The sequence below is a fragment of the Euleptes europaea genome, chromosome 7, assembly GCF_029931775.1.
Source record: "Euleptes europaea isolate rEulEur1 chromosome 7, rEulEur1.hap1, whole genome shotgun sequence".
NCBI lineage: Eukaryota > Metazoa > Chordata > Lepidosauria > Squamata > Sphaerodactylidae > Euleptes > Euleptes europaea.
Genome location: NC_079318.1, coordinates 92,560,689 through 92,587,297, shown reverse-complemented (window position 1 = coordinate 92,587,297; position 26,609 = coordinate 92,560,689). Strand labels below are relative to the sequence as shown.

Sequence of the window (26,609 nt, the reverse complement as noted above, 5' to 3'; positions counted from 1 at the left end):
TTTCAGCGACGGCCTGTCACGTACCAATATACTCATTTATTTACAGATATTCTAACAGAATGTGTCACGTTCTAGGTTTTGTGGGATCCGCCGCACAGCTCCAAGGACTCAAAGAAACGTTTGGCCTGGATTCTGATCTGGAGAACCGGGTTCGATTCCCCACTCCTCCACATGAGCAGTGGAGGCTAATCTGGTGAACTGGGTTTGTTTCCCCACTCTTACACATGAAGCCAGCTGGGTGACCTTGGGCTAGTCACAGCTCTCTTAGAGCTCTCTCAGCCCCACCTACCTTACAGAGTGTCTGTTGTGGGGAGGGGAAGGTGATTGTAAGCTGCATTGAGTCTCCCTTAAGTGGAAGAGAAAGTCTGCATGTAAAAACCAGCTCTTCTTCTTCTTCATGCGGGCTCTGCCTCTCCAGAAGTTATTAAAGAAGTGTACAGAGAATCTTAGAAGAAGGAGGAGGAGCTGGTTTTTATACCCTGCTTTTCTCTACCTTTAAGGAGTCTCAAAGCGACTTACAATCGCCTTCCTTCCCCCTCCCCTCAACAGACACCCTGTGAGGTAGGTGGGGCTGAGAGAGTTCGGAGAGAACTGTGACTGGCCCAAGGTCACCCAGCTGGCTTCATGAGGAGGAGCGGGGAAGTGAACCCAGTCCTCCAGATTAGAGTCCGCCGCTCCTAACCACTACACCATGCTGGCCAGTGTGGTGTAGTAGATAGACTGATGGACTAGGATACCAGGCCACCTGGGTTCGAATCTCCACTTCTACTACAGAAGCTCGCTGGGTGACCTTTGGGCCATCACAAACTCTTGGCCTGGCCTACCTCACAGGGTTGTTATTGTGAGAAGACAAGAGGCAGGGGGAGGAATGATGTCCTAAGTTGCTCTGAGTCCCAGCCGGGGAGAAAGGCAGGATATAAATAAAAAATGCACATGTAAAAGGCCTACGCAGAGCATGCTGGCTGTGATTTCTTTGCGGTGAAGAAGTCTCCACAGCAGGTATGCAAGGTTTGGCAAGCCAAAACAAACCCGCCAGCTGAAGCAGCAGCAGAAGAGTTGGTTTTTATATGCCAACTTTCTCTACCACTTAAAGAAGAATCAAACCGGCTTACAATCACCTCCCCTTTCCCTCCCCACAACAGACACCCTGTGAGGTAGGTGGGGCTGAGAGAGCTCTAAGAGAGCTGTGACTAGCCCAAGGTCACCCAGCTGGTTTCATGTGCAGGAGCTGAGAAACAAATCCAGTTCACCAGATTAGCCTCCGCTGCTCATGTGGAGGAGCGGGGAATCAAACCTGGCTCTCCAGATCAGAGTCCATCGCCCCAAACCACCGCTCTTAACCACTACACCACGCTGGCTCTCTTGCCCACTTTCTCCATTCTAAGAGCACATTTACTCAGGAGTCAAAGCTCAAAGACGGTGCCGAGCATGAGAATCCCCAGGGACCAATTTGCAGTTTTACTGCTCCGCTTTGCTAAAGTGGCCACATTTCAAGGACTTATCCTTAGCAAGAGTCAGCTTGGTGTTCTGGTCAAAGTCCTGGACTACACCCTAGGAGACCCGGCTTCAAATTTCGCGCCAAGAAACATGTGAGGTGAACCAGGGCCTGCCCCTCTTTCAGCCTAATTATTCCCACATCATATATTGTTTTGGATATCCTGTTTAATATTTCATATGTATATATTTTTTCCTTTTTTCTTCAATGTAATTGTAATCGTTGCTGTGATGGGGCTTTTATTTTTCTCTTTTTTCTGTTCGATTTATAGTTATTTTAAAAAATCTTTTTAAAAATAAAATAAGGTCTAGTTAATTCATGACCATCGTATTCCCTGTTACTATGTATGGGTGTGAAAGCTGGATAATGAAGAAAGCTGACAGGAAGAAAGTCGATTCCTTTGAAATGTGGTGTTGGAGGAGAGTGTTACGGATATCCTGGACCGCCAAAAACACAAATCTGTGGGTTCTAGATCAAATCAAGCCTGAACTGACCCTAGAAGCTAAAATGACTAAACTGAGGCTGTCGTACTTTGGTCACATTATGAGAAGACAAGAGTCCCTGGAAAAGACAGTCATGCTAGGAAAAGGTGAAGGCAGCAGGAAAAGAAGAAGACCCAACAAGAGATGGATCGACTCTATGAAGGAAGCCACGGCCCTCAGTTTGCAAGACCTGAGCAAGGCTGTTAAGGATAGGATGTTTTGGAGGACATTTGCTTCATAAGGTCGCCATGAGTCGGAAGGAACTTGATGGCAATTCACACACACACACAATTAGAAAAAAACCCAGAGACCATTGCTTTGTAGGAGAGAAATCTACAACACAGCTGGATTCTCCCATCTGGTTTGTGCGTGCACGGGGAGAGTTTTCCTATTTGGAAAACACGCACAGCGTTCAGGATGGAGGTGATATCAGTCCTTGTGATGATCACTAGAGACAGTATAGGACGCTGGACCGAGTACCCAACAGTGGCTGCAGAAACCTGGGTTCAAGCCCTTCCGCCCATCAGACATGAAACCCACCAGGCCATCCTAGGTCACCGTCTCAGCCTCATCTACCTTGCAGGGCTGTTGTGAGGACAGCCGGGAGGACAAGAACTGTATCAGTTCTCCTGAGCTCTTTGGGGAAGAGTGGGAAACATACAATGTATAACAGCACTTTGAGTTGCTGAAAGTACTTTGCTGGTAGCATCGGCCCTATAAGGTAGGTTCGTTCCTTTATTATATCTCTGTGTAACCTTCCAAGATGGTAGGTTGGCCAAGATCTTGGTGATATAATTACCAAGAGATATATAATCACCAAGAGATATAATCTTGGTGGCCAAGATTATATCTCTGTGTAACCTGTAGCTTACACAGAGATATAATCTTGGCCACCAAGATCAAGTTAATTCATGCCCTAGTATTCCCTATTACTATGTATGGGTACGAAAGCTGGACAATGAAGAAAGCTGATAGGGAGAAAGTAGATTACTTTGAAATGTGGTGTTGGAGGAGAGTGTTTCGGATACCGTGGACCGCCAAAAAAAAAATCAGTGGGTTACAGATCAAATCAAGCCTGAACTGATTTTAGAAACTAAAATGACCAAACTGAAGCTATTGTATTTTGGTCACATTATGAGAAGACCGGAGTCACTGGAAAAGACAGTCATGCTAGGAAAAGTTGAGGGCAATAGGAAAAGAGGAAGACCCAACAAGAGATGGATTGACTCTATAAAATAAGCCACAGCTCTCAGTTTGCAAGACCTGAGCAAGGCTGTTAAGGATAGGACATTTTGGAGGACGTTGATTCATAGGGTCGCCATGAGTCGGAAGCGACTTGATGGCACTTAATGCATACACACAACCTACCATCATGTCACTTCTGAGCCGATTAATTAAGAGGGTGCCTCTGAGCATGTGCAGAGTGCCAATGGCAAATCCAAAAAGCACAGCCAGCTTCCATGGCCCTGGAGCAGGGAATCACACGGTCTACCTTTGATCGCCAGCATTTCTCTCTCTCTCAGAGGCATCACTGAGCAATGTTCAGCTCTTCATGGGGTGGGGGGGCCAGGAGGAGCACACACCAACCCTCATGCTTCCCTGGAGCCCATACCAGGCAGAAAGGGGGGGGGAGATATTTTTAGTTGCTGACTGGCAAGAGAAGAAAGCGCCGTTCCCACCCTGGTCCCGGCCTTGGGACCTGTTATTGTGTTTCTGATCACGCCAACCCAAATGAGGGCACGGCGCCAGCGTCCCGTTCAGCACAGTTTTCGAAAGGGGGGGAGAGAAGAGGCGGGGGGCGCTCTCCTTGGCACACAACCCCAAGAGCAACCCCGGCTCCTGCCATCCTTCTGAGGCCCTCCGGAGTTCCCATGCCAACGCTTCCTTTCCTGCAGAGAAGCTTCTCTGCCTCGGCTTTCCAAACGCAGCCACAAAAGCGAACTGTTCATGTGGAAGCCGGGAAAGGGAGGGGAGGAACAGGGAGCTCAACTAGAAAGAAATGGGGGCGGGGGTGTTTGCACAGTGCTTTCCCACACTGTTGCTCGCAACCGAATTCTTACAACAACCCTGCGAGGGAGGCTGGTCTCCTGCTGGGATTATTATTTATCTAGAGCCAGGGTGATGCAGTGGTTACAGTGCTGGACTAGGGGCGAGGAGAACCAAAAAAGCTTATGACAAAGTGCCCCACCAAAGACTGCTAAGCAAACTTCATAGTCATGGGATAAGAGAGCTGGCTGAAAAATAGGAAGCAGAGAGCAGGAATCAATGGTCAGTTCTCCCAATGGCTGGATGTGAGCAGTGGGGTGCCTCAGGGATCTGTGTTGGGACCGGTGCTTTTCAACCTGTTCATCAGTGACCTGGAGTTGGGGTTAAACAGTGAAGTAGCCAAGTTTGCAGATGACACCAAATTATTTAGGGTGGTTAAAACAAAATCGGACTGTGAAGAGCTCCAGAAGGATCTCTGCATACTGGAAGAATGGGCATTAAAATGGCAAATGAGATTCAATGTAAGTGTAAAGTGATGCATATTGGGGCAAAAAATCCCGACTTCACATATACACTGATGGGATCTGTGCTGGCAGCGACAGACCAAGAAAGGGATCTCGGGGTGGTAGTGGATAGCTCGATGAAGACGTCAACCCAGTGTACAGCTGCTGTAAAAAAGGCAAATTCCATGCTGGCCATAATTAGATGAGGAATAGAGAATAAAACTGCTGATATCATACTCCCCTTGTACAAATCTATGGTGATTCCATACTTGGAATACTGTGTACAGTTCTGGTCACCACACCTAAAAAAGGATATTACAGAGCTTGAGAAGGTGCAGAAAAGAGCAACCAAATGGATTAGGGGGCTGGAGCAATGGCCCTATGAGGAACGGTTAAGACGCTTAGGGCTGTTTAGCTTGGAAAGAAGGAGGCTAAGGGGAGACATGAAAGAGGTGAACTAGTAAAATGCAAATTTAAAAAGTAAGCTCCACATAAATTGTATGGATATGACTGTTTATCGGTTCTTGTAGGCTATCTGGGCTGTGTGACCGTGGTCTTGGTATTTTCTTTCCTGACAGCAGCTGTGGCAGGCATCTTCAGAGGAGTAACACTGAAGGACAGATGCCTGCCACAGCTGCTGGCGAAACGTCAGGAAAGAAAATACCAAGACCACGGTCACACAGCCCGGATAGCCTACAAGAACCAATGAACTCTGACCGTGAAAGCCTTCAACAATATTATGACTGTTTATGTTTTATGTATATATGTTTTGCTTGTGTGTTGAAATAAAACTTTATTTTTTAAAATAAAAGAGCAAGTTGAAGAGGGATACGGTTACTCTTTTAAGTATTTGAAGGGCTGTCATTTAGAATAGGGGAGGCCACTATTTCAGTTGGCAGTAGAGGACAGGACTGATACAAACAGGCTTAAATTAAGGATGGGGAGATATCAGCAGGATATTAGAGAAAACATTTTAACAATAAGTACAGCTCGGCGGTGAAATCAGTTGCCCAGGGTTAGAATCATAGAATCATACAGTTGGAAGGGGCCAAAGAGGCCATCTAGTCCACCCCCTGCTTAACGCACGATCAGCCTAGAGCATCCCTGACAAGTGTTCGTCCAGCCGCTGCTTGAAGACTGCCAGCGAGGGGGAGCTCACCACCTCCCTAGGCAGCCGATTCCAATGCTGAAGAACCCTTACTGTAAAGATTTGTTCCTTATATCCAGCCGGTACCTTCCCACCCGTAATTTATACCCATTATTGTGAATCCTCTCCTTTGCTGCCAACAGGAACCGCTCCCTGCCCTCCTCTAAGTGGCAGCCCTTCAGATACTTAAAGAGAGCAATCCTGTCCCCCCTCAACCTCCTCTTCTCCAGCCTGAACGTTCCCAACTCCCTCAGCCTTTCCTCGTAGGGCTTGGTCTCCAGGCCCCTCGTCATCCTCATCACTGTCCTCTGCACCCACTTTATTCGGTCAACATATTATGGGTTGTCCCTCCTTGGAACTGTTTAAGTGGAAACTGGACAATTATTTATCAGGGATGTTTTAGGTCATCCTGGATAGGCCGGGGCGGGGGTAGGACTGGATGGTCTTTAGGCCCCTTCCAACTTTTTAATTTCTAATTTTATGTTTGGGGGGGGGGAGCGGGGTATCAATTTTGCCTCATACTGCAGAACGGAGATTACTTACCCCGAACTTATCAACGAGGCAGGAAGTCTCACGAGAGCATTAATTCCTCCGGCCCCAAATAAAGCGTAACCAGGGATCGTTTTCTGTCTTATTGTGAAGTGCTGCTCGTGTTTTTGCGGTAGGGCGGGGGGCGGCTCAAATGATTTTTAATGATACTCTTTTTTATTGGAAGCTGCTAGCAAACCCCTCGTGGCTAAAAATCAGTTTAGGAAGACGAAGAAAGAGAAGCGGCAGACGCAACACCGTAGCTGCGAGAAGAACAGCTTCCCCCAGGCAACCCAGTTAAGGCTTTACGGCTGAACCGAGATCTGAACTTCAAACCTGGCTCTCGTCTCGGTCTTAGCCTCCGCGGTCGGCCTCTGTGAACCAATTTTCGCCTGGGAAGCCAGCCCTGGAACAAGAAAACTGGGGTGCTGAGCAGACACAACAACTTTTCTTGATTGGGGGGGAGCACGACCTCTCCCCAAAAAATATCAGGACTTGCATGCCGGAACGTGAGCCAGCCAAGCAGTTTTAGCCTAGCTGCTGAAGCTCCATCGCCAGGATCGGCTTAGGACCAAAATGCAGTGAAAACCGCTTCCCAGGGGATCAGAATTCAAGCGATGCAGGATAGGAAAGCTCTCAGAAGGGGAAGCAATTACAGGCTGTGTGGTGTAGGGGTTAGAGCTTTGGGCTAAGACCGGGGGGGGGGACTCAGGCTCTAGCTCTCCCGTGCCACCTACCTCACAGGGCTGTTGTGCAGGTTGAATGGAAGAAGAGACATATGCCACTTTAGGGGGGGGGAAGGTGGGACTGAAAAAAATGTTAAAAGGTTCTCAAGCGGTTTTCTAGGAAAGGCGAAGGGGGAACTTGATAAATAAAATAAATATACAAAGCTAAGGAGTGGGGCAGGTATATCATTTCTCTTCCCAACCTCCATAGCTGTAGAGGAGGGACTTTAGTTCAGTGGAAGAGCCTTTGCTTTGCACGCAGAAGGTCCCAGGTTCAATAGCTGGCATCTCCAGCTGAAAAGGACCAGGCAGTAGGTGATGGGAAAGACCTCTGCCTGAGACCCTGGAGAGCCACTGCCAGTCTGAGTAGACAATACTGACCTTGACGGACCGATAGTCTGATTCAGTATAAGGCAGCTTCATGTGAGCACAATCTCCACACACTCCAGAATTCATTTAGGCAGAGCTTGAGAACATAAGAAAAGTTGTACTGGATCAGACCAAGGCCCATCAAGTCCAGCAGTCTGTTCACACAGTGGCCAACCAGGTGCCTCTAGGAAGCCCACAAGCAAGGCGACTGCAACAGCACCTTCCTGCCTGGGTTCCACTGCATCTAATATAATAGGCATGCTCCTCTGATCCTGGAAAGAATAGGGATGCATCATGACTAATATCCATTTTGACTAGTAGCCATGGATAGTCCTCTCCTCTATGAACATGTCCACTCCCCTCTTCAAGCCTTCCAAGTTGGCAGCCATCACCACATCCTGAGGCAGGTAGTTCCACAGTTTTACTATGTGTTGCATGAAGAAATACTTCCTTTAACCCATTTGGAATCTCTCACCCTCCAGCTTCAGCAGATGACCCCCGCGTTCTAGTGTTATGAGGAAGGAAGAAAAACTGCACACTTATGCTCCTAAATGCATTACCCAGAGGTAGAGAAGCAAGTTTCTCCCTTCTCCCACAAAAATATGCAACTTACTCCAGCTGAGAATGGACACCAGCCTATCTTTGATCTACCTAGCTAATAGTTAAATTGTGGGACTCCCTGCCCCAGGATGTGGTGATGGCAACCAACTTGGAAAGCTTGAAGAGGGGAGTGGACATGTTCATGAAGGAGAGGGCTATCCATGGCTACTAGTCAAAATGAATAATAGTCAGGATGCATACCTATTCTCTCCAGGATCAGAGGAGCATGCCTATTATATCAGGTGCTGTGAAACACAGGCAGGACGGTGCTGCTGCAGTTGTCTTGTTTGTGGGCTTCCTAAAGACACCTGGTTGGCCACTATGTGAACAGACTGCTGGACTTGATGGGCCTGGGTCTGATCCAGCATGGCCTTTCTTATGTTCTTATGCATCCGATCAAGGCCCAAGGCCTGGTTTATTTGTGATGTGGCCGCTGCCAGCAAGCCTCAAATCCCCATCTGTAAAATGGGCATAAGCATGAGCAGTCCAACAGTACCACAAAGGAGCCAGGAAGAGGGAAAGGTCTGAATGTTAGGGATGGGTGGGGGAGAGAGACAACTACTCACAAGCCTGGAAACTTGGAGCGGGGTGTGTGTGTCAGTGGTCAGTGCCCTTAGCTCCGTGGAACTCACTGCCACTAGCTCACTAGCTTGAAGGCCACACGTGTAAAGAGGGCTCGACGGATTCGCGAAGAAAAACGGGTTGATCAAAGGATATCTGTAATCAGATTTTCAATGGAACCTCCATGTCCAATGGCAGCATACCTCTGTACACCAGATGCTGGCGGTGAATAGGGGAAGGCTGTTAGTTTCGTGACCTGCCTGGGGATTTCCAGAGTCCTCTGGCCAGCTGCTGCAGAAAAACAGAACTATACGGTCCTTGATCTTATCCTGCAAAGCGATGCTTAGCATCGTACCTAAAAAAGGCCAAACTGTAACTCTTGCTAGTTCTTTTCCCTCCTTTCGCTCGTCTTTCCCCCTACTCCATTCTGTCCTAGGTTTTGGGGAAGAAGCCAGCCTATGTTCTAAAGCACCTTGTACACCAGCAAAACATATATATCAGGCTAGCCCGATCTTCTCAGATCGCACAAGCTAAGCAGGGTCGGCCCTGGTTTGTACTTGGATAGGAGAAGAAGAAGAGCTGTTTTTATACACTGCTCTTCTCTTCCTTTAAGGCAGGGGTGGGGAACCTTTTTTCCTCCAAGGGCCATTTGGATATTTATAACATCATTTGAGGGCCATACAAAATTATCAACTTAAAAATTAGCCGACCAAGCCCAAGCAGGCAGCTGCCCCAGATGACCCCCCCGCCCGGTGCAGGCAAGCAGGCAAGCACCAAACCGGTGGTGCACTCGCCCACCTGGTGGCACAGGATTCTACAGTTGGGGCCAAATTCTACAGCCGGCTCCTGCTACCTCCACCTGCAGGGGTGAAATGAGGACACACTGGCTAAGAACTCCCCCACCCCCACATGCATTCTGGCCCTGACCCCTTTAACCCCTCCATTGTAAGCACTTCCGCCCCCAGCCCTCTTGTAGTACAGAGGGAATACGTTTTTCCATGGCCCAGGTGGGAAAGGGTTAACACAGTTTCGTGGGCGGTCCTAGCAGCTCCATAGCTAACGACTCTTCTGCAAGGGGGGGAAAAGGTTCCTTTTCTTGGCAAAACAAACTCACATCCGCCTTGAATAGAGGCTATTCCTGTCCGAGGGAGGGGGCGGATCACCAGTCTTAGATCCTTCTGAGCTAGAGATCTGCCAGGACCCATGAAGGGCCAGACCAAATGATTTCACGGGCCTTAAATGGCCCCCAGGCCTGACGCTTCCCACCCCTGCTTTAAGGAGTCTCAAAGTGGCTTAAAATTGCCTTCCCCTCCCCACAACAGATATGTGAGATATGTGGGGCTGAGAGAGTTCTGAGGGAACTGTGACTAGCCCAAGGTCACCCAGCAGGCTTCATGTGGAGGAGTGGGGAATCAAGGCCAGTTCTCCAGATTAGAGTCCACCACTCTTAACCACTACACCATGCTGCCTCTCAAGGAGAGAGGGGCTGTGGCTCAGTGGTAGAGCATCTGCTTGACATGCAAAAGGTCCCAAATTCAATCCCTGGCATCTCCAGTTAAAGGGACTAGGCAAGTAGGGGATACGAAAGACCTCAGCCTGAGACCCTGGAGAGCTGCTGCCGGTTTGAGTAGATAATACTGACTTTGATGGACTGAGGGTCTGATTCAGTATAAGGCAACTTCATGTGTTCATGTGAGATCACCAAGGAAGTCCAGGGTTGCTACACGGAGGGGGAAGAAGAAGAGCTGGTTTTTATATGCCGACTTTCTCTACCACTTAAAGAAGAATCAAACCGGCTTACAATCACCTCCCCTTCCTCTACCCACAACAGACACCTTGTGAGGTAGGTGGGGCTGAGAGAGTTCAGAGAACTGACTAGCCCAAGGTCACCCTGCTGGCTTCATGTGGAGGAGTGGGGAAACTAACCTGGTTCACCAGATTAGCCTCCGCCGCTCATGTGGAGGAGCGGGGAATCAAACCTGGTTCTCAAGATCACAGTCTACCGCTCCAAACCACCACTCTTAACCACTACACCACGCAGGAAGTAAATGGCAAGCCACCTGTTTTTGTCTTTTGCCTAGACCACTCTATGGTTTTGGGTCTCTATGAGTAGGTTGTGAATCGATAGCATACTCTTCTTCCACTTTTATAATCATGAGGTTGGAAACTTCCCTTCTTTTTTAAGAAAAGGACCCATTCAGACCCAAGGGGATATGGAATTTTGTCCATGGACACACAGTGTGATAACGGAAGCGATCCGGGATGGTGGTGGACTCTGCATTTAACTTCCAAGTGCAGTTAGACTGGACCTATCTTTTTAAAAAAGAAGGTAGATTAGCATTCTCTAGTATGATAAAAATGAGATGCTAGGCTTAAAAAGCCCCAACCTGGGCTCACCCAGGCTACCTCGATCAGGTCTCGGAAGCTAAGCAGGGTTGGCCTTGACTGGTACTCAGAAGGGAGACGGCCAAGGAAGTCTTGGGTCAAAACACAGAGGCAGGCAAAGGCAAACTGTCTCTTGCCTTGAAAACCCTACGGGGTCGCCATAAGTCGGCTTGATGGCACTTCCTGCCACTAGATATAATTTCCACCTGCCTGCAATTTCTTGCTGGCTTCTCAAGCCAAAGAAGGAGAAGAGTTGGTTTTTATATGCCGACTTTCTCTACCACTTATGGGAGAATCAAACTAGCTTGCAATCACCTTCCCTTCCCCTCCCCACAACAGACACCCTGTGAGGTGGGTGGGGCTGAGAGAGCTGTGACTGGCCAAAGGTCACCCAGCAAGCTTCATCTGAAGGAGTGGGGAAACAAATCCAGTTCACCAGATTAGTGTCCGCCGCTCATGTGGAGGAACGGGGAATCAAACCCCATTCTCCAGCTCAAAGTCCACCGCTCCAAACCACCACTCTTAACCACTACACCACACTGGCAATGAGGCTGTGTGCCTGGAGTCTCCCCCCCCCCCATACACACATACTTCCTGAGGACCAAGTTGGCCACTTACAGCCAGCAATCAGCCAGGTGCTGCAAGAGTAATTTGTGCATCACACACACTTAATCTCTGGAACTCCCTGCCACAGGACAGCACCAGGTTAGACCTCGGCTGGGGTCAGAAGGAGAGTAGCCAGATTTGCAAGGGAAAAGCCCTCCAGCCATGGCCCTTAGCGCACGTGCGGCTGACATTTTCAGCCAAAGGTGTGCTTAAAAGCAAGCCTGCTTCCAGAATTTGGGCGAAAAAAGCTGGGATCTTCTGCCGTGCAGGTCCGGCCCCTCACGCCCAGTCCTGGACGCTGGCCAAGATGGATCGGAAAAGATACCAAGTCAACCTAAGCCTGGGCAAGTGGCCAACAATACCCTTGGCACCCAGAGAGGTTTCCCTGCAGACGCATGCCCTAAATAGCGTTTCCATCAAGGTGCCAGGGTTGAGGGAACCCCTGAACCAAACGGGGCTGGAAAACCCATTCAATCCCTGAATAGATCAGAAGGGGAAAGGAGGGAAGAGACTGGAACTGAAGCCAGGTGAGGCAACCAGAAACCTGGGTGGGTTGCCACAGCCCAGAAAGGGGAACGCGGGGTCATTTTTCCCACATTTCCCGCCCAGAGGAGGGCGCCCCTTATGAACCATCTGTAAAGGGAAGGGGGCTTCGGGCCAGCGGTCTAACCCCCCCCCCCAGACACCCCAGATTGTAACACCGCAGACTCAAAAAGCCCCTCCCCATTTCATTCCCTACAAAATTTCAGCCCCTCCCCATTTCATTCCCTGAGACCCTGGAGAGCCGCTGCTGGTCTGAGTAGACAATACGGATTTTGATGGACCAAGGGTCTGGTTCAGTAGAAGGCAGCTCCATGTGTTCATGTGCTCAAAATCATCAGCAGACATTTGGGGGGGGAGAAGAGGGGGGAGACAGGAAATCGATTATCCCCTTACATTAGGAGCAGGGGAGAGAAAAGCTCTCCGCTCCCCTTTTTCTTAGAAAGCAAGCCCCCCGCCTTTCATGTTACTGTCTGTTAAGGGGTGGGGGTGAGAAGGCAGAAGGGTGTGCACGAATCATGGAAGGTGGGGGGAGACCAGAGCCCCTTATCTTCTTCCTCTCCCAAAGGGGATGGGAGGTGGGCAGCTGAGCTCTGGGAAGACCGTGGGAAAGCAGCGGGGGCCCCCCCTTCCCTTCCTCCGTCCCCCCCCATCCCTTTCCCAGCTTTTCTCCCTTTCCCCCTGCCACCTGTAACCCTCTCTTCACTGAGACAGCCGGAGGATCTCCAGGGATCCTAGCTCCGAGGGCGGAGGCACAATCCGAAAAGGGGGGGGAGAGGGAGAGAGAAGCAACGGGTATCCTTTCTCCCCCCATTCCCCCACCTCCTCCCCAACAACCAACCGGGGAAGCTAACGTTATTTGGATGGGGGTGTGCCAGGAGTGCAACTTAGGCACTGATGGCGAGTTACGGGGGGAGGGGGCGTTCTTCTCCCCCCTCCGGGCTTCCCCTTTTGCAGCTCCTCAAACTTAACAACCCCCCCAAGCGGGCTAAATGTGTCCCCCCCACCCCATTTGCACACCTTCCCCCCAAGCGCAGGGTGCAGTTGAACACATGAAGCTGCCTTACGCTGAACCAGACCCTCGGTCCATCAAAGTCAGTATTTTCTACTCAGACCAGCAGCGGCTCTCCAGGGTCTCAGGCAGGGGTCTTTCTCATCATCTACTCCCCAGCCCCTTTAACTGGAGATGCCCGGGATGGAACCTGAGACCTTGTGTGTGCCAAGCAGAATGCTCTCCCACTGAGCCAGTCCCCCTCCCCATGGCTCTCCAGGGTCTCAGGCAGGGGTCTTTCCCATCACCTACTGGCCCAGTCCCTTTAACTGGAGATGCCAAGCAGATGCTCTACCACTTGCCAAGCAGATGCTCTACCACTTGCCAAGCAGATGCTTTACCACTTTAACATCACCTGCGTGCCCAGTCCCTTTCACTGGAGATGCTGGGGATTGAACCTGGGACCTTCTGCATGCCAAGCAGAACCAGAGACTCTCCCACTGAGCCACAGCCCCTCTCCATGGCTCTCAGGCAGGGGTCTTTCACATCACCTACTGGCCCAGTCCCTTTAACTGGAGATGCCAAGCAGATGCTCTAACCACTTTCACATCACCTACTTGCCTAGTCCCTTTAACTGGAGATGCCGAATCCCCAGGACCTTCTGCACACCAAGCAGAGGCTCTCCCACTGAGCCACAGCCCCTCTCCATAGCTCTCAGGTAGGGGTCTTTCCCATCACCTACCTGCCTAGTCCCTTTAACTGGAGATGCCAGGGATTGAACGGGGGGGACCTTCTGCACGCCGAGCAGATGCTGTACCACTGAGCCACCGCCCCTCCCTGCGCTTCTCCAGGGTCTCAGGCAGAGGTCTTTCCCATCACCTACCTGCCTAGTCCCTTTCACTGGAGATGCCGGGGATTGAACCGGGGACCTTCTGCACGCCGAGCAGAGGCTCTCCCACTGAGCCCCAGCCCCTCTCCCCATGGCTCTCCAGGGTCTCAGGCGGGGGTCTTTCCCATCACCTACTTGCCCAGTCCCTTTCACTGGAGATGCCGGGGATTGAACCGGGGACCTTCTGCATGCCGAGCAGAGGCTCTCCCACTGAGCCCCAGCCCCTCTTCCATGGCTCTCAGGCGGGGGTCTTTCCCATCACCTGCCTGCCCAGTCAGCCCCTTTCACTGGAGACGCCGGGGATTGAACCGGGGACCTTGTGCGCGCCAAGCGGCGGCTCTGCCCCCGAGCCACCGCCCCTCCCCGCGGCTCCCCCGGCTCTCCGGCGGGGGTCTTTCCTTCCCCCCCCCCGGGCGCCTCACCTTGGAGTACAAGCCCCAGGACAGCTCCGTCTCGATGACCATCACCACGATGCCGAACATGCCGAAGATGAGCGCGTAGTCGCTGAGCCGCTTGCGCTTCTCGAAGAGGGCGCGCCGGTGGCCCAGGCGGTAGCCGATGTTCTGGTTCTTGCGCTTGGGCGCCTTGGGGGCCGCGGCGGGCGGGGGGGGCTTGTGGCCGGCGGCGGGCGCGAGGGGGCCGGCCCCGACGGCGTTGGGGTGGGGGTGGAGGAGCAGCCCCTGGGGCGAGTGGTTGTCCTCCCGGGAGATGACGATCTCGGGCGGGGGGCCGCCGGCGCCGGGGCCGGGGCCGAGCAGCTGGAGGGGCTGCGCCTCGGGCTCGGCGTCGAGCAGGTTCCGACGGGAGGCGCTGAGGCGGCTGAGCGGCTTCATGACGCCGCCGCTGTACTTGCAGGAGCTCATGGCGATCTCGGTGAAGGGGTTGCTGTCGCGGCGGTGGGCCAGCGGGCTGGCCTGCCGGTGCTTGCTGCCCCCGACGCCGGGGCCGCCCCCGCCGCTGGAGCTGGGCGAGTGGCCCGGGGCCGCCCAGGGCTCGCCGCTCACGTTGGGCTGGCTGCCCGGGCAGGAGGCCGGGCGGAGGGCGGCCGCCGGGGGAGGGGCCCGCAGGGGGCCCGGGCCCCCCGACGCCGCCGCCGCCGACGGAGCCAGGCCGGGGGGCGCGGCGGCGGCGGGAGGGCGCGGCTCGTCCCCCGGGCAGCGCGGCTCCTCGGCGTCCAGGTCGCCCACCCCGGAGTCGTGGAAGGGCCCCGACGGCTCCATCCTCCGCGCCCGCCTCGCCCCTGCCCCGGCTCAGCGCGCTGCCGCCCCCGGGGCAGGGGCATCCACGCGGCGGCCGCGGACGCCCAGCCTCCCTGGGGCGGGGGGGGGGAGCCGCGACGGAGGCGGCGGCCGCTGCAGCCCAGCCGCCAGCCCAGGCTTGAATGGGCAGCTCGCCGGCGCCGCCGCTCGCGCGCGCCGCCGCCGGCCGCCGCTCATTGGCCGCCCGCGAGCTGACGTCACCCCCCCCCCCGCTGCCCACCCCAGCCCACCCCCTCCCTCCCTCCCCTCGGGCGACCCCTCCCCAAAGGCGCCGCCCCGCGCTGCGCCTGGGCTGCCCCGCCGGCTCCACGGGAGTTGTAGTCCGCCGCCTCCCTCGACTGGGCGCACGGGGATTATTGGCTCCCCCGCCTTGAACCCGCGTTGGGGAGGGGGGCTGTCGTGGCTGGGGGGCGTTCCGCGGAGCGACAGGTGGAGCTGGGCCGCCCGGGCGAGTCGAGTGGGGGTTTCTGGAGCTCGCTTAGAGCTGCATCCCAGTAGAGAACACATGAACGCATGAAGCTGCCTAACATTGAATCGGACCCTTGGTCCATTACAGTCAGTATTGTCTACTCAGACTGGCAGCGGCTCTCCAGGGTCTCTGGCTGAGGTTCAGATCACCTACTTCAGAGCGCCTCCTCGTAACTGGAGGTGCCGGGGATTGAACCTGGGACCTTCTGCATGCCAAACAGATGCTCTACCACTGAGCCACAGTCCCTGCCCATACATGAACACATGAAGCTGCCTTATACTGACTCAGACCCTTGGTCCGTTAAAGTCAGTATTGTCTACTCAGACTGGCAGCGGCTCTCCAGGGTCTCTGGCTGAGGTCTTTCAGATCACCTACTTCAGAGCACCTCCTCGTAACTGGAGGTGCCGGGGATTGAACCTGGGACCTTCTGCATGCCAAACAGATGCTCTACCACTGAGCCACAGTCCCTGCCCACACATGAACACATGAAGCTGCCTTATACTGACTCAGACCCTTGGTCTGTTAAAGTCAGTATTGTCTACTCAGACTGGCAGCGGCTCTCCGGGGTCTCTGGCTGAGGTCTTTCAGATCACCTACTTCAGATCGCCTCCTCGTAACTGGAGGTGCCGAGGATTGAACCTGGGAGCTTCTGCAATGCCGAGCAGGTGCTCTTCCACTGAGCCACAGCCCCTCGGCATGGCGCTCCAGGGTCTCAGGCAGAGGTCTTTCCCATCATCTACTTGCCTGGTCCCTTTAACTGGAGATGCCTGGGATTGAACCTGGGACCTTCTGCATGCTAAGCATGACCCTCTACCACTGAGCCATGGCCCCTCCCCTAATCTTATCGAATGATCTTTAGTCGAACTACATAGATATGCATGGGAGGGGGAAATGGGAAAGGGCAGGGGTGGGGAATGCCCCGGGGGCCGTATAAGGCCCTTGAAATCATTTGGTCTGGCCCTTCATGGGTCCTGGCAGATGTCTAGCTCAGAAGGATCTAAGACTGGCGATCCGCCCCCTCCCACGGACAGGAATAGCCTATATTCAAGGCTGATGTGAGTTTGTTTTGCCAAGAAAAGGAACCTTTTTCCCCCTTGCAAAAGAGCCATTAGCTTTGGAGCTGCTAGGACCGCCCAAGAAACTGTGTTAACCCTTTCCCACCCGGGCCATGGAAAAACGTATTTCCTCTGTACTACAAGAGGGCCGGGGTGGAAGTGGCGACAATGGAGGGGTTAAAGGGGGCAGGGCCAGAATGCCAGCCTGCGAATGAAGTTATAAATATCCAAATGGTCCTTGGCAGAAAAAAGGTTCCCCACCCCTGTTTTAGGGTCACGGGAGCCACTGGCACAATATTAGCAGAGGCATTCCCTGTCTTTCATTCACTGGAAGGGACGTTTCTTCTAACTCCAACCCAGAAGAGGCATTCCTCATCTCTCTTATAGGGGAGGGGATCTTTTTAACAACATCCCAGAAGAGGCATTCCTCATCACTCTTATGCTGGAGGGAATGCCTCTAACACCATCCCAGAAGAGGCATTCCTCATCTTTCATTCACTGGAAGGGATGTTTCTTCTAACTCCAACCCAGAAGAGGCATTCCTCATGTCTCTTATAGGAGAGGGAATGCTTCTAACACCATCCCAGAAGAGGCATCCCTCATATTTCATTCACTGGAAGGGACGTTTCTTCTAACTCCAACCCAGAAGAGGCATTCCTCATCTCTCTTAAAGGGGAGGGAATGCTTCAAACAACATCCCAGAAGAGGCATCCCTCATCACTCTTATGCCGGAGGGAATGCCTCTAACACCATCCCAGAAGAGGCATTCCTCATCACTCTTATACTGGATGGAACGCTTCAAACACCATCCAAAAAGAGGCATTCCACATCTCTCTTATACTGGAGGGAACACTTCGAATGCCATCCAAAAAGAGGCATTCTTCATCTCTCTTATAGGAGAGGGAATGCTTCTAACACCATCCCAGAAGAGGTATTCCTCATCACTCATATACTGGAGGGAATGCCTATAACACCACCCAGAAGAGGCATTCCTTATCACACTTATACTGGATGGAATGCCTCTAACAACATCCCAGAAGAGGAATTTCTCATCACTCTTATACTGGAGGGAATGCCTCTAACACCATCCCAGAAGAGGCATTCCTCATCACTCTTATACTGGCTGTAGGGTTGCAAGCTCTGGGCTGAGAAATACCTGGAGATTCTTGGTGGGGAGCCTGAGGAGGGTGGGATTTGAGGAGGGAAGAGACTTCAATGGGTTATAATGCCATAGCGTCTTCCTTCCAAAGTGCCTGGAGATAAGGTGTAATCCCAGATTTCCAGCCACCACCTGGAGGTTGGCAACTCTAACTGCATGGAATGCTTGTAATACCATCCCAGAAGAGGCATTCCTCATCTCTCGTATACTGAAGGGAACGCATCTAACACCATTGAAAAAGAGGTATTCCTCATCTTTCTTATACTGGTGGAAATGTGTCTAACACCATCCCAGAAGAGGCATTCCTCCTCTCTCTTATATTGGAGGGAATGCTTCTAACACCATCCCAGAAGAGGCATTCCTCATCTCTCGTATACTGAATGGAATGATTCTAACATCATTCAAAAAGAGGCATTCCTCATCTTTCTTATACTGGAGGAAATGTGTAACACCATCCCAGAAGAGGCATTCCTCATCTCTCGTATACTGAATGGAATGCTTCTAACACCATCCCAGAAGAGGCATTCCTCATGTCTCTTATACTGGAGGGTATGCTTCTAACACCATCCAAGAAGAGGTATTTCCCAATCCAGAGCTGGCAACCCTACTTCTTCCCCTGTTAGCAGATCCTCCAACCCTCTTCTTCTGGAGTTCAAGGGCAATGTGGAAGGGTGAGGAAATGAGAGAACATAAGAAAAGCCCTGTTGGATCAGACCGAGTACCATCAAGTCCAGCAATCTGTTCACACAGTGGCCAACCAGGTGCCTCTAGGAAGCCCACAAACAAGACTACTCCAGCAGCGTTATCATTCCTGTGTCCCACAGCACCTAATATAATAGGCATGCTCCTCTGATCCTGGAGAGAACAGGTATGCATCATGTTTAGTATTCATTTTGACTAATAGCCATGGATAGCCCTCTCCTCCATGAACATATCCACTCCCCTCTTAAAGCCGTCCCAGTTGGCAGCCATCACCACATCCTGGGGCAGGGAGTTCCACAATTTAACAGTGCTTTGTGTGAAGAAAGACTTCCATTTATCTGTTTTGAATCTCTTCAAATCCTTTCAGCTTCAGCAGATGACCTTGTGTTCTAGAATTATGAGAGAGGGAGTCAGCATCGTGTAGTGGTTAAGAGCAGTGGTTTGGGGCGGTGAACTCTGATCTGGAGAACCAGGTTTGATTCCCCTCTCCTCCACATGAGCAACCCAAGTTTTGGCAAAGCCAGGAAGCTGTATTCTTGTTTTTAAATTCACATGCAACATGGGCTGTCCCTCTTCCTATAATTATCATAAAAAGGAAAGAACCTTTTGTAACCTTGTACATTAAAGTGTTGCGTGGGTGGGTGTCCCCATGGGAAAACGAGGTAACCCGGCCCACCTTCCAAGCAGGAAAAAGCACCACGCTTGCAGCTGAAGTCTTTGCAAATTGGGTCTCCTGCTGGCGCATGCATTGATAAACTATTCATCTCTTCCTGGGCATTAGCCAACTAATGGAGCAGGGGTTCTTTTATTTTGGCAATGCTATATGCACCTTACACCTCCGTTCTCTGGCACAATCGCCTCCCAGCAGGACAGAGAGAAAGGTAGCATTAAAAAAAACACCGCTTTTTAATTATTGCACATCCTCTTAGCCATTGACTCCGGCAGGGGCTTTCTGCAGCTTGAGAGTTGGGATCGAGGACTTTGTTTTTCGCACGTGGCGTCCCTTGCGCTCTGGCCGGCTCATACAAATCTGAATCTCTGAGTAGCAGAGGTAGTGGCAGGCCGCAGGGCAGAAATGAACGGCACATGGCGCATCAAACAGCGCATGGCTCATCGGTGTGGCTGTGAAAAGGCCACAAGCGGAGTCTGGGTAGTGGGGAAGCGGTTAGCTGCGTCAGGCACCATCTGAACTCGGCAACAAGGGGGGAAAGCGACTTGGAAGTCCAGGACCGAATTTTGAGAATTGATCAAGAGCTCAGTGAAAATTACCCAGAGGAATGAATCAATTTACACCCGGCTTTGTCAGGCCGACATTTTCTCCTGATCTGGAGAACCGTGTTTGATTCCCCACTCCTCCACATGAGCTGTGGAGGCTAATCTGGTGAAGTGGGTTGGTTTCCCCACTCCTCCACATGAAGCCAGCTGGCTGACCTTGGGCTAGTCACAGCTCTCTCAGCCCCACCTACCTCACAGGGTGTCTGTTGTGGGGAGGGGGAGGGAAGGTGATTGTAAGCTGGTTTGATTCTGCCTTAAGTGGTAGAGAAAGTCGGCATATAAAAACCAACTCTTCTTGTTACTAGAATCTAGACCCCAATCTCACTGATCCCGAAACTGTTCGGCTCCTCCCGTGGCTGCCAGATCCAGCACGTCACCGCTGACCTTTGTGTGTTGGCCCCCCCTGCGATCCTTTAGATTCGAGATGAGAACGCTGGAGCTGACACAGAGCCAGGGTCAGCCTGCCCCTTGGCTGGTTCCATCTCCCCAGCTGTCCACTGCTGTGTCCGAGCATCTGAACAGTATGAGCGATCTCCGGGGATACCGAGAAAGGGACACTGTGCTTGTAATCCCTGGGAACCGCTCCGCCTTTCGCTTCCAGACAAAACCCATTTTCTGTTAGGGACAGCTCTGTTTCGTCAACCCCAGAGGCCAGCCTTTGCAAATTCCAAACACCGAGTCCCACGTGAGACCTGAAAACAGGGCGAAAGCGCACAGCCAGAGAAAGCGGCTACTGTCAGAATTGGCACACAGGGCGGCCTGGCAGGCCTCCAAGAGAGACGGTTGCTAAGATGCTGGTGGCCGTGCCAAAGTGTTGGCAGTCCTGAGAGGAACCACACACCTGGACTAGAGTATTCAATTGCCCTGATGCACACAGAATTACCTGTTCCCTGAAGACGCTGCCTGTCACAGCTCTTCATGAGTCCCCGTTCTGGCCTTGCCTCTTCCCAGACAATGTCCACCAGGGTGTGTGTAAGAACATAAGTACATAAGAAAGGCCATGCTGGATCAGACCGAGTCCCATCAAGTCCAGCAGTCTGTTCCCACAGTGGCCAACCAGGGGCCTCTAGGAAGCCCACAAACAAGATGACTGCAGCAGCACCATCCTGCCTGTGTTCCACAGCACCTAATATAACAGGCATGCTCCTCTGATCCTGGATAGGTATGCATCGTGACTAGTAGCCATTCTGACTAGTAGCCATGAATACCCCTCGCTTCCGTGAACATGTCCGCTCCCCTCTTCAAGCCTTCCAAGTTAGCAGCCATCCCTACATCCTGGGGCAGGGAGTTCCACAATTTAACTATGGGTTGTGTGAAGATTTTGCTGTGTGTCTGCATTGGATTATCCACTTGTTTCCAGTGAAGAAATGCAGTAGGATTACAAGCCCGAAGAGGAGGCAGCCTTTTTCATCTCTGTATGAGTCACTGCTTTTTCCAATCATTCTCTGTCACAGAGCAGCTAATTCCTCTGCATCAAATGCAATTGGATCGTTCAATCTTTCCTGAGGCAGAAATGTAACATGATCATCATCCCTGAAAGGAAACTATCTGATGTAACTCTGTAGGAGTCACTGCTCTGATCCCTGAAAAACACAGTGGGCGGTCTCTGCTTGTGGCTAGTGAGGCTACATAGGAACCCTGGAATTTAGGGGTCCACCCCCCCCAGGAACCAAGTTAGAACTCGGTTAAGGAATTAGAAAGTTACAGCTGAGAAAATGGAAGATTTCTAGCAACTGTGCTTTTTAACTAACTATATTTGACCCATAAATGCTTTTTCTACTTTGAGACAGCTGTTCTGGCCTCACTGGTCCATGTAACAGTAACCTTCAAGCTTGACTGTTGCAATGTGCTTTACGCAGGGCTGCCCTTGAAGACTGTTTGGAAACTGTGATTGGCATTGCAGAGTACAGAGGCCTCTTTTTTGGTCATGGGCTGTCCACAGAAATCATACCACGCTACTCTTACTTGATTATTAGCTGGTCCTTGCTGGTCCATGTAACAGTGACCTTCAAGCTTGACAGATGTAATGCACGTTATGTGGCACTACCCTTGAAGACTGCTTGGAAATTGTGATCAGTGATGCAAAATGCAGCAGCCCATTTTTGGTCACGGGCTGGCTGCAGAGATCACACCACGCTACTCTTACTTGATTATTTGCTGGACCTCACTGGTCCATGTAACAATAACCTTCAAGCTTGACTGCTGCAATGTGCTTTACTTGAGGCTGCCCTTGAAGACTATTTGGCAGCAATGATTGACGGTGAAAATGCAGCAGCCTCTTTTTGGTCAAGGCATGGCTGCAGGGATCACACCACGCTGCTTTTACTTGATTATTTGTTGTTGTTAGTGTACTGCACTATTGGGCTTAATAAACCTGTCTGGGTCACAGTTCTGACCAGTTGTGTGCTCGGTCATTCTTGCTCTCACTAGAACCCAGAACAGAATCCAGGCCGCTGTGACCTACTCAGCAGAGCTGAGCAATCAGAGTTGAGGCAGTGCTAGGTCATAGTTAGAGTGTTGCACTAGGATCTGGGAGACCCAGGTTCAAATCCCCGCTCTGCCATGGTAGCTTGCAGGGTGGCCTTGGGCCGGTCACACACTCTCAGCCTAACCTGCCTCACAAGGTTGTTGTGAGTATAAAATGGAAGAAAACAATGCATGCTGCTTTGGGCCCCCAGAAAGGTGGGGTATAAATGAAGTATAAGTGAATGATAAATCTTTACACATTTTAAAAGGAGACTATTCAAAGCATACCTTAACGACAGAAAAAGGTGTGGTTAACCTTCCATGGAGCCCCGTGGCGGAGAGTAGTAAGCTGCAGTACTGCAGTCAAAAGCTCTGCTCACGACCTGAGTTCGATCCCGACGGAAGTCGGTTTCAGGTAGCCGGCTCAAGGTTGACTCAGCCTTATATCCTTCCGAGGTCAGTCAAATTAGTACCCAGCTTGCTGGGGGTAAAGGGAAGATGACTGGGGAAGGCAACGGCAAACCACCCCACAAACAAAGTCTGCCTAGAAAACGTCGGGATGTGACGTCTCCCCATGGGTCAGGAATGACCCGGTGCTTGCACAGGGGACCTTTACCTTAACCTTCCATGGAGATTTTTAAGCAAAGGCTAGATGGCCATCTGTCAGCAATTCTGATTCTATGACCTTAGGCAGATCATGAGAGGGAGGTCATCTTGGCCATCTTCTGGGCATGGAGTAGGGGTCACTGCGGGTGTGGGGGGAGGTAGCTGTGAATTTCCTGTTTCATGCAGGGGGTTGGATTAGATTACCCTGGTGGTCCCTTCCAACTCTATGATTCTATGGTCTGGGGAACGTCCCTTAGTTCTTGATTCAGTTCAGAGGCAGCCATTCTGCTTGATTTAGGAACTGGGATTTGGGATAACCTTTGCCCCATCCCACATACTATATCAGCTTTCTTCTCCAAGGTCATTTATGTCAATGGCTTAAAAAAGTGGTTCAGACAAACTTAGGGAGCTCTATTAGTGGCTTTTGGCCATTATAGCGAAAACAGAACCTCCATGTTCAGGAGCAGTCTCCCTCCGATTACCAGCTGCTGGAGAGGTGCATCAGTGGGGAAAATCTGGGAGTCTCCACAGCTCTGTCCCCATACTAAGGCTTTGCTTCACCCCTAGTAATCGCTAGAAATCATTTCAAGAGGTTGTCCCCATGTGGTTCTATTTGCTGTAGCGTCATCCAAAGACCAATTTGAGAACGGCATGCTCTGATGCAGGATATCCCCCACCCCCCGCATCCGGGGCACTCACCAAACTAAGGAATTTAAACCCATCTTTTCCCTTCCTTTGAAAAAGCCCAAATAGTAGGGTTGCCAACCTCCAGGTACTAGCAGGAGATTTCCTGCTATTACTAGTGAGCTCCAGCTGATAGAGATCAGCTCACCTGGAGAAAATGGCTGCTTTGGCAATTGGGCTCTATGGCATTGAAGTCCCTCCCCTCTCCAAACCCTGCCCTCCTCAGGCTCCGCCCCAAAAACCTCCCACCGGTGGCAAAGAGGGACCTGGCAACCCTACGAAATAGCCATGGTGAAATGGGATGGCTGGGAACTTCCTGACAATTGGAGGGTAGAGCGTGGGGAAGGGAGGGACCTCAGCAGGGTATAATGCCATAGAATTCACCCTCCAAATGACCTGTTTTCTCCAGGGAAATGGATCTCCGTCATCTGGAGATAAGCTGTAAATTGTGGAGTTCTCCAGGCCCCACCTGGATGTCGGCAACCCTATGCAGTGCGGCAATTGGCTACAGTTCCTCCCTTCTTTTTGGGGGGATGGGGAGGATGTTTTCCCAACCTCTCCGACTCACACAGTCTCCGGGGTTCACGCAGACACGCTTACATACCACCTTCTTCCTCGAAAAAGGTTCCTGTTGGCAGGTTGCCATGGACACCGCATCCAGGTACCATTCTGATACGCTCAGCAGACAAGAAGTGCTTCCATCACCGGGGCCGGGAGTGGATGTCCTTGCAACTGGGGGGGGGGGGAGGGAAAGGGCAGGAGACTGAACGCAGGTGACTGTATTGTGAGCTGTTTGTTTTGCAGGTGAGATGTCTGCCCCCATTGCTAAGATACGGAATGGACCAATTCTCTTATGGATCTTAGTATTCAGCCAGCCAGTCACACAGACACACAGATACTGTCCTGTTTTTTGCTTTAAACATAACATACTTTCCCCCTGACCTGGATGGCCCAGGCTAGCCTGATCCCATCAGATCTTGGAAGCTAAGCAGGGTCGGCCCTGGTTAGTGTTTGGATGGGAGACCACTGAGGAAGTCCAGGGTTGCTATGCAAAGGCAGGCAATGGTAAACCACCTCTGAACGTCTCTTGCCTTGACCTGGATAGGCCAGGCTAGCCTGATTTCATCAGATCTTGGAAGCTAAACAGGGTCAGCCCTGGTTAGTGTTTGGAGGGGAGGCAAACTGAGGAAACCCAGGGTTGCTAAGCAGAGGAAGGCAATGGCAAACCCGCTCTGAACGTCTCTTGCCTTGGAAACTCCATGGGCGGTTGCCGTAAATTGACTGTGACTTGACGGGACTTTTCACCGTTTCCACTACCAAACTCTGAAAAGTCCAGTTCTTTAGCGGCAGGGCTGTGTGTGTTTAGTCCCCTAACAACACAAACCAAGCACCGGATGTGATCTTCAGCACCGAATCCAGCTTCCTGCAAATCGCAGTTTCCTTATTGTGTTTTTAAAAGCAAGTGTCTAGCCCTTGTGGAGGACGCTTGTGTGTGTTACGTGCCGTCAGGTCGTTTCCGACGTACAGCGATTCTATGACGGAATAGACCTCCAAAATGTACTGCCGTTAACAGCCTTGCTCCGGTCTTGTAAACTGAAGGCAGTCATTTCCTTTACTGAGTTAAGTGGGTGCTTAATAGATGTTTAAAACTGTGCAGGCAAAGCCTTGCTGAAATACAAGGGAGAAGCTATGCATTCTGACTAAAGCCAAGGAAGGAGAAGAGGAAGAGGAGGAGTTGGGTTTTATACCCCAAATTTTCTCTACCTTTATTAAGGAGTCTCAGACCAGCTTGCAATCATCTTCCCCTCCTCTCCCTACAACAGGCATCTTGTGAGGTAGGTGGGGCTGAGAGAGTTCCGAGGGAACTGTGACTAGCCCAAGGTCACCCAGCAGGCTTCGTGTGGAGGAGTGGGGAATGGAACCCGGTTCTCCAGATTAGAGTCCAACACTCTTAACCACTACACCATGATGTCTCCCAACAAGTGTTTCTTGAACAGCTGTGTGGTGTGGGGCATCTGCAGAGCAGAATCCGTGGGTGGAGAGCGCATAATGGATACCTTACCTGAAACCTTCGACCAGCCTCTCTCCAGGGTTTCAATAGCTTGAGGGGCTCTGTAGTGGAAATGCCATGGGCCACAGCAGTAACCGTGTTCTACCTCCCAATTCTGGACAGCCCCTGTTTTCCGGTCCCTGTCAAATCACTGTCCTTATTTTATCCCCCCCACCCCCAAGGATATCTTGTTCCAATCTGAGTCGCTAACATTGTCAATTGTCAGGGTTCATCTACACTTCTAGGGTCTAAAGATGAGGACGAGGGTGGACAGGATTGCTCTCTTGAAGCATTTGAAGGGCTGTCACTTAGAGGAGGGCAGGGAGCTGTTCCTGTTGGCAGCAGAGGACAGGACTCGCAATAAATTAAGGGTGGAAAGGTATGGGCTGGATATTACTGGCTCTTTTAGCTGGCCCCCTTCCCCCTTCTTTCCCATCCCCTCGCTCTCCCTCCCCCTTTCCCCCCCTTTCCCATCCATTAACATTTTGTGGTTCCCTATGTTGGTTTTGAATCAGAAATCAAACCATCATCTGGGATGAGGGTTGCCAAACTCCAGGTACTGGGTGGAGATCTCCTGCTATTACAACTGATCTCCCCTCTTTAAGCCCTCCAAATTGGCAGCCATCACCACATCCTGGGGCAGGGAGTTCCACAATTTAACTATGTGTTGTGTGAATAAATCCTTCCTTTTATCTGTTTGGAATCTCTCACCCTCCAGCTTCAGCAGATGACCCCGTGTTCTGGTATTATGAGAGAGGGAGAAAAGCTTCTCCCTGTCCACTCTCTCCAAACCATGCATAATTTTATAGACCTTTTTCATGTCTCCCCTTAACAGCCTTCTTTTCAAGCTAAACAGCCCTAAGCGTCTTAACCGCTCCCCATAGGACAGTTGCTCTAGTCCCCTGATCATTTTGGTTGCTCTTTTCCTCACCTTCTCAAGCTCTGCAATAGCCTTTTTGAGGTGTGGTGACCAGAACTGTACACAGTATTCCAAGTGTGGTTTCACTAAAGATTTGTACCAGGGCAGTATGATAGCAGCAATTTTATTCTCTATTCCACGTCAAATTATGGCCAGCA

General features: G+C 51.5%; 1 protein-coding gene across 1 annotated transcript in view; it reads right to left on the bottom strand.

Moving 5' to 3' along the window:
• Positions 1-15,027, bottom strand: part of KCNN3 (potassium calcium-activated channel subfamily N member 3) — a 138,696-nt gene extending 123,669 nt beyond the window's left edge. Inside the window, exon 1 of the mRNA XM_056853503.1 lies at positions 14,230-15,027. Coding sequence (XP_056709481.1) covers positions 14,230-15,027 — 798 coding nt within the window. The remainder of the gene's footprint in view (positions 1-14,229) is intronic.
• Positions 15,028-26,609: the final 11,582 nt, after the last annotated feature.